Source organism: Sinocyclocheilus rhinocerous, unplaced genomic scaffold (assembly GCF_001515625.1).
Source record: "Sinocyclocheilus rhinocerous isolate Xijiao unplaced genomic scaffold, SAMN03320098_v1.1 scaffold1626, whole genome shotgun sequence".
Lineage (NCBI taxonomy): Eukaryota > Metazoa > Chordata > Actinopteri > Cypriniformes > Cyprinidae > Sinocyclocheilus > Sinocyclocheilus rhinocerous.
In genome coordinates this window covers 475,279-483,238 of record NW_015657802.1, presented here as the reverse complement: position 1 = coordinate 483,238, position 7,960 = coordinate 475,279, and the positions used below count along the sequence as shown (strand labels likewise).

Genomic DNA, 7,960 nt, shown 5'->3' with positions numbered 1-7,960 from the left:
ACTATTTTTATTCTCTGGGACAGGGGATAGAAGAAAACCGCCCTCCCCCGCCATGATTTAAAACGCTGTGTAAACATACTGTAAACATTGTGTCAACTTATTTAGCATGTATGGAGAACAGCGATAGATGGACGGACGATGAAGTACAGGCACTTTTGAACATTTACGCAACGGAGGAAATCCAGTTGGAATTCGAAAGGAACAAAACGTCCACCATCCTCCTGTTGTTAACGTTGTTCTTCTTTGTTTCCGTTGTTGAACGCCGCGCACAAATGACGTCGCTGTCGACCGGCTTACGTCACTTCCTAGTACACACTGTCGGTGCGAATGAAACCCTTTAAATGGTACTGGGAAATAGTTCGCGCAAAATCGTCCAAGTACTTTAGTACTGTACATTTAGATCTGGAACTAAAGCGGTGCGAAAGGCCCTTATGGTAACTTAGAGCTCCTGCACTCAGATTCTAACGTTAGCTTGTTTGTGGTTATAGCGAAAATAAAGATTTTTTGAACAGCAGAAAAAGTGTAAAAGTATGTAAAAATGACAGGACTGAAACATGTACTTTTTATAGAAGATGGTGTTCTCCTGTGCCAAGAGCCAGTATGAAACATTTCGCCGGTTACTTCCGCTTTTTTCCGCGCAGCTTTCAGCGTGTGAGACTGTTAGCGTTATTAATAAAGGAACGTGAATGAATGAGACCGTAAAGAGCGGGACATGCTTGATATTTTCAACACCGTAAACCCTTTGTAAATCAACATCACAGTAAAAGCCCTGCACAATTTTTGACGGTTAGTTGAATATTTGTGTATTTTAGTTTCCATGGTCCTAATAAAGTTACTATTATTAAAACGTTATTGAAAAAAAGAAAACATGCATTTTTTTTATAATATTAGGCTATATATATATATATATACATATTATATATATATAATAACAATCAGCTTGTAACACTCCAAAGAGAAAGGAAAACTTGAAATCGCATCATATGACTAACATTAACAATGAGCAATACATTTGTTGCAGTGTTTATTCGGGGTAAGCAGATAAACATCACATTTTCATTTCTGGGTGAACTATCGGATCGGAACTATCTAACAGATACAACTTCTAATTTTAATAATTTATTAGTACATTTTTAAATTAATATTAATGTTAATCAATGATTTATAAGTATTGTGTATTGCATTTGTGCTGTATTTTCTGTTGGCAGTTTGACATGCAGTTTACATATGCTACACTTTGCCCACCCTGTTTTATGTAGGCCCACCCAGTTGACAGACCTAACATTTTTGGGTGAACTATTCCTTAAATTATCATTCCTAAAAATAATGAGTTATGCTGCAGTGTTTTCACTCTGTATCACCTTTTCAGGAGAAGAATCGTTGAAGAAAACCTTTGATTTCTTTGAAGAAATGGATGTCCACTATCATAACAGATTCTTCAGGTTCATTGGACTGAGTGATAATTCAATCAAAAGTGCAGAGTCTCTTTTTCCAGAAGACAGAATTTACGAACTGTTAAAAATCTGGATGGAAAAGGAGGGACTGAAGGCAGATTTCAACAGTCTTATTGAAGCATTAATCTATTTAGACCAAAGGCTGTCAGCAGAAAATATCATTGCAAAGGCAATTAGTAATGGTTACTTTAAATATGAAGATGAGTGACTGGAAACATGCAAATATTGTCACCACATATTCTCCTCAGAGAGCAAAGTTATGCTTTTGATTTTTTTGTGTGTGCATGGCTTACCTTAAGATGTTATGCCACTGTTTACAAGCATTAGTTACATTTGAAAAAAAAAAGATATTTAAGACTTTTATTATTATGAAATGTGTGGTGTTACTATATATGTTTTGATTGCATTATTTCCCATTTTGTATACAAAATTGTGATTTGTGTTATGATCTTGAATTAGATGTTTACATGTGATTATTTTGTGAACTAATAAAAGCAGTTCATGTGTATATTCGTTTTTCCCTTAATGATTGTGACAACGTTTTAAATAATCTTAAGGTTCTGAATATAGAACTCGCATACTTCTCTGTTACTTGAAAGATGTTTCATATATATGTAAAAACTGCATTTCAGCTTGCTCGCCACCAGAGGTCACCTGATCTGGAAAATAAGGATTTCAAATTTATTTATTTATACTTCTGTAGTAATTTATCTGGGTGTTTTGCCGAAAAGTAATCGAAATGTAATCTAACAAATAATATTTACACAATCTTTCATTCGTAAATTAGGTTCTGTTCACTACACTTCCCATGCAGCCTCGCGGTTAAACAGGAAATTGTAATGTCGCCAGACAGGGCTACGTTTCCCAAAAACATCGTAAGCTTGGTCGTTAAAGTTTGTGTACGTTTTTTCTCTTGCCTGACATCTAGTAAAATCAGCTTATCTTATGTTAACAGTTAATATTGTTATTTTAACAGGCAATATTGAAAACCGTTTGCGCGGGTACTTCGTCTGTTTTCGAGTGTCCTCATACTGGCATTACGTCACAGAAAGAAAAACCCTTTAAGATTCAAACTACAATAATAATGTAAACATACAAAATTTTAGAAATAATAAAGCACTCCCTAAGCCTATGCATTAATTGGACAGGTCTTATTTTTAGAACAATTTTTTGTTACATTGTTTCCTTGCCTCATGGAAGTAATTTGAACAGTTCTCTGTTATAAAGTTCTCTATTTGTACGGTATTTGTAGTCTTGAGTGACATAATGTCCAATTCATCCTTATCACTGCTAGTTTGTCCGTTTTTGCTGTTCCTCATTTCTGTTATTGTTTGTTTGCCATCTGGTCTGTGTGTAGACGAAATCGAAAATCATAATGGGGAATCATGGAAAGAGGAACTGAGATCAACAAAAAACGCTGTCACGAGGCTGTTTGAAATTTGTAAGACATCAGATAAAGGTACTGTACATTCAGATGTGCTACTCTTATAAAAACGGCCTTATACACCTTGGTTGCTCTTTGTTTAAAATTAAACCTGAAAATCACTAGACTGTTTGATTTTGAGATATTTTAAAGGTAAGTTAAAATATTAGAAAATGGTTATTAATGTTGCTTATGTCTTTGTAAACACATCTATAATTCAGTGTACATTTAATACATGTGTCAGGTAAAGTTAATTTCTCAAGATAAATAGCTTAAAGAATATTCATGTGCATTGTCTGTCTCTGCAGCACTCACAGGATGAGAGGAATTGTTGCATTTTATCTAACCTATATGCTGTGCCTGATATTGGGGATCATCTGTGTGGCATTAGTAGTTCACTGGAATTACAGCTATCGAGGTGGATTTGCATGGGACAGCTCAGCCAAGCACTTCAACTGGCACCCGGTCTTCATGGTCACTGGTATGGTGGTGCTTTATGGGAATGGTATGTTTGGTTGGGTATTGTTTCGGCTTGTGTTTCATGCTACTGTAGCTATAATATGATAACACAACATTGCACAGTTAATGTGTTGTAAAAAGTGTGTGGTTGTTTTATTGTTAGATTTAAGTTTGGCATGTTACATTGAAATATTATAATATTTGGCTAAATATTACATTATGTTGACTTGTAACATTTGTCAGTTTTATCAGTTGAGCAGACTTTCTGACATCAGTGTCTTTTTTTCCTCAATTAACCAGCGGCCATAGTGTACCGTATTCCTCTGACGTGGGGTCACAATAAGCTCCCGTGGAAGCTGTTACATGCTGGACTTCTACTCTTTTCTTTCATTCTGTCTGTTATCGGGCTTTGTGCGGTGTTTGACTACCACAACGCAAACCACATATCCAACCTTTATTCCCTCCATAGCTGGGTGGGGATTTGTACCACTGCGCTTTTTACTGCACAGGTGAGTATCATGTTGAAAAGTGTTCATGTACAGTGTAGTGGTACATCTTCAGTTGTTTCTGTAAATAAGAAGTTTAATAGTGGCTAAACAATGAACCATCTACATATGAATATGCTAAACTACATTGTCTGTATCCAAAATGTTTGAAATTATCAGTGATGTAAGAATTAAAGAAATTCTCAGTTTTTCTGATGCTTTTTCTAGTGGGTTATGGGTTTTACCGCATTCCTCTTACCCTGCACTCCAATGTCAGCACGTGCTTTTATGAAGCCAACTCATGTTTGGATGGGAGGAATCATCTTGGTACTGAGCATTGTGTCCTGCATCTCAGGGATCAATGAAAAACTCTTTTTTGCACTGTAAGTGATCACACTACATAAACTGAGTGCTATGCATTAGCTTTTGCAGTGAAGACTTGAAGAACTTATATTTAACTTAATTATATATGTGACCCTGGACCACAAAACCAGTCTTAAGTGTCAATTTTTCAAAATATAAAAATAAGCTTTCCATTGATGTATGGTTTGTTAGGATAGGACAATATTTGGCCGAGATACAACTATTTGAAAATCTGGAATCTGAGGGTGCAAAAAAAAAATCAAAATATTGAGAAAATCACCTTTAAAGTTGTCCAAATGAAGTTCTTAGCAATGCATATTACTAATCAAAAATTAAGTTTTAATATATTTACAGTAGGAAATTTACAAAATATCTTCATGGAATATGATCTTTACTTAATATCCTAATGATTTTTGGCATTAAAGAAAAATAAATAATTTTGACACATACAATGTATTTTTGGCTATTGCTACAAATATACCCCAGCGACTTAAGACTGGTTTTGTGGTCCAGGGTCACATGTGGCTATTAATGTTAGAGAGATCTTCATGGAGCGTTCAGTGCTGTTTGACTAGATCTGATCATTAAGCTCTAATCAATATGTTTTAAGATTTGAGGTATAAAGAAGTGGGTAAAAAAAACATGCACTCATAAATGTAGAACTCACAATAGATTTAGTGTATTGTCATGGCAAATGTGTTGTACTATTGGTTCTTTCCTCAGAAAAGGAAACACCAATGGGACTCTGCCTTATTCCGCATTACCACCAGAGGCAATAACTGCAAATTCATTGGGAGTTATCATTGTAGCATTTGGATTGGTTGTTTTGAAAATCTTATCCAGTCAGATATGGCAGCGTCCTGAGCCAGGCTATGAAGTGGGAGTTTACCAGGTAAAAGACAAAGGATTTTATGAAGTCTTTGTTCTTTGAGTTTGGTGTGCTTAATATTGTGACAAAAGTAATACTAATTATTTTGTCTTAGTACAAACCTCTCTATATTCATAAATCCGTAGTCAAGAAAGTATGCAAAGAGTGTTTTATTTTTTGACAGGATTGGTTTAATATTGTTCCTTTTCTCTCGTTTTCAGCCACTGGGGTATGATGGAAGCTGAAATCCCAAAGCTGAAATGTCTGAAAGCTAAATATTTATCTGCATTCTGACTGATCTGCACTCTTCAATGGAATCAAAGTTCCCTGATATTACAACCATTAGTCTTCCTATTTCTAATTATACAGAGCTCTGCAGTTTACTGCAAATCTTCTCTTTATTATGTGTTACATTTGATTTGATTGTACTGCTGCTGCTGCTGCTGTTGTAGAGCATAAGGCAAACTATCATAAATGTAAAATCACTGCTTGATCGTCAGTGGTTTGTGCTTATTTATTATTTGAGAAGACTTCTGTAATAATTGATTGAAATTATTTCATTAAACACGCTGTTTGCCTCTGTGAAGTGAAATCAGATGAAGCAGGTATTGCCTGCCTCTTTGTTCGTTAAACCGGTTCAAACCGGCTGGGAAGGGCGTTCAAACCAGGGACAAATCACCACGCGTCATCATCGGCAAATAACAAATAGAAATCGAGACTGTCTAGGACCAATCAAAACACTCGGAAGAGGTGTATACAATTTGCATATCTTCGCTGAACTCGAATCAGTTATTCTTTGATTGTTTGAAATTTACGCACTAAAACTTAATATAATGTAAATCCGTCCTAAAAGGAATGTAATTGAAGCATTCAGAAAAACTGTGAAGTGACAAACAACCATACTACGACAATAAGAGTAAAGCAGGTCAATCCTAATTACTGAAATATCGCGAATACCACAACAGAAGCATAGCGCACTTGATACGTGTTTATTTGTTATATGTTTTATTCGATTACAAGATATGTAATCAAATAAAAGAAAACCGGCGCTCAATAGACCTACTTCCCTACTTGTTTTGCATTGTTGCGTCTGCCTCGCCCGCAGAGGGGTTGTAGCCAAGCATGGTTTCCACTAGGTCCTCTTTAAAGATATACTTGTCAGTCCTCCCAAAGAAGCCCATCCATTTCGGTTTCATTCGAGTTCCTTGAGATTTCAGCCTACTATCATGTCTGGCCGAGGAAAAGGCGGTAAGGGGCTCGGAAAAGGTGGTGCAAAACGTCACCGCAAAGTTTTGAGAGACAACATTCAAGGAATCACAAAGCCAGCTATTCGCCGTCTAGCGCGTCGTGGTGGTGTGAAGCGTATTTCTGGTCTGATCTATGAAGAGACGCGAGGTGTACTGAAAGTGTTTCTTGAAAATGTTATTCGCGACGCTGTAACCTACACCGAGCATGCCAAGCGCAAGACTGTGACTGCTATGGACGTAGTGTACGCTCTGAAGCGTCAAGGCCGTACACTGTATGGTTTTGGCGGTTAAATTTCACCCGGACCGGATTTTCAAGAAAAAGGCTCTTTTAAGAGCCGCCCAAGCATTCAATCAAAAGAGCAAATCAATGTCTTAATTCTTTTCTCTTTTTTTTTTCCTCTTATTTTTTTTTCTTCTTTTCTTTTGTTTTCTTCTTGAACTTCCCCAGTGTTGGGCTAGTAGTTACTCAAAGAATGTAATGTTACTAGTTACTCATTTCAAAAGTAATATTGTTACTTTACTTATTACTTTCTGGCAACAGTAATTAGTTACATTACTTTTTCTTCACGCCCCACAGAAGTTGTAACGGTGTATCTTCCACATAAAATTCTATCGTGACATTCAAGTAGAAGTGTTGTATTAATCTAATTAATTGTCATGTGTAGCTTGAAGCTAATTGTCATTTCTCCGTTACCCATATACGATTATATTTCATTATGTATTTGATCAAATCACATAATTTTGTAAGAAACTTTTAAGTTTCCAAAAAGATTTTGAATTATAGTAGCCCTATTCCAGAGTTTGGGAGCCAAATGCGAAAAAGCTCTACCTCCTTTAGTGGACTTTGCTATCCTAGGTACTACCAAAAGTCCAGAGTTTTGCGACCTTAGGGAGCGTGATGGATTGTAGCGTGGTAGAAGACTAGTTAGGTACGCAGGAGCTAAACTATTAAGTGCCTTAATTAGGCAATAAGGCACTAGAAGTTGTTCCATATTGTGAATATTTATGGCAGCGGTTGTCAGGCACAGTACACAGTAACAGAGGCGTCATGCCCATTCAAAGTGCAAGTGCACTTGCCCCCTCAGATTTTTGAGCCAAGTGGATTTTGAATGCAGCTTCCAAAAGACTAAAAATAGCCGAATAATATTTTCTATGTTTGATACCATCACATCAGCATGATTAAATCGTTCAGCGCGTCATATCATCAGCTGCTAAAATTCAAATCTGCGTTCGCTGGCTGGCGCTGAGCCAGATACAGACGCGTTTTTTACAGCACTGTGCATTATAACCAATCACACACGATACTGTTGAGCTTATGAGTGCAATGGCCAATCAGAGGCGTTCAGATGAGTCATTGCTAAAATGGCTGTGTTTTGTTCACTCGCTCGCTGTCTGAATACCAACAAACTGCAGATGTGTGTATGAATCTGTAAGGTATTCATTTCACAGTGTAAACCGCTTCAGTGATTTTAATGGGAGTTTTTGAGAGTGCTTAAACTCTAGACTGTCAGTGAAAATGTTCTTTGATAAGGTAAATTTTCTTTGCTCTCTTTCTGTACAATGAAAGTGTTATGATAAGTAGCCTCACTTACAATGTTTTTATTCACATTAACTTTCAATGTTAAATTCACATTAAATATAAAGTCAGTCGTATTAAAAAT

General features: G+C 36.3%; 3 protein-coding genes across 6 annotated transcripts in view; all 3 read left to right on the top strand.

Annotated features, from left to right (window-relative positions):
• The window catches only part of LOC107721544 (tumor necrosis factor receptor superfamily member 10B-like), an 11,352-nt gene extending 9,582 nt beyond the window's left edge, over positions 1-1,770 (top strand). Inside the window, exon 10 of the mRNA XM_016529616.1 lies at positions 1,370-1,770. Coding sequence (XP_016385102.1) covers positions 1,370-1,662 — 293 coding nt within the window. The 3' untranslated portion in view covers positions 1,663-1,770. The remainder of the gene's footprint in view (positions 1-1,369) is intronic.
• A 494-nt stretch (positions 1,771-2,264) lies between these two features.
• Positions 2,265-5,735, top strand: LOC107721551 (cytochrome b ascorbate-dependent protein 3). Of its 4 annotated transcripts, none has more exons than XM_016529629.1 (7): positions 2,265-2,329; positions 2,812-2,913; positions 3,186-3,382; positions 3,637-3,845; positions 4,050-4,204; positions 4,908-5,076; positions 5,274-5,735. In XM_016529629.1, the coding sequence occupies exons 3-7, from the start codon at positions 3,196-3,198 to the stop codon at positions 5,295-5,297; spliced, it is 744 nt and encodes a 247-aa protein (XP_016385115.1). In that variant the 5' UTR covers positions 2,265-2,329; positions 2,812-2,913; positions 3,186-3,195; the 3' UTR covers positions 5,298-5,735. The 4 variants fall into 4 exon arrangements, with proteins under 4 accessions (XP_016385115.1, XP_016385114.1, XP_016385116.1 ...); XM_016529628.1 differs by having other exon boundaries at positions 2,275-2,353; XM_016529630.1 differs by lacking the exon at positions 2,265-2,329 and adding an exon at positions 2,364-2,540.
• A 482-nt stretch (positions 5,736-6,217) lies between these two features.
• LOC107721553 (histone H4) lies at positions 6,218-6,620 on the top strand. The gene has a single exon (XM_016529632.1). The coding sequence runs from the start codon at positions 6,279-6,281 to the stop codon at positions 6,588-6,590; it is 312 nt and encodes a 103-aa protein (XP_016385118.1). The 5' UTR covers positions 6,218-6,278; the 3' UTR covers positions 6,591-6,620.
• The last annotated feature ends 1,340 nt before the right edge of the window (positions 6,621-7,960 follow it).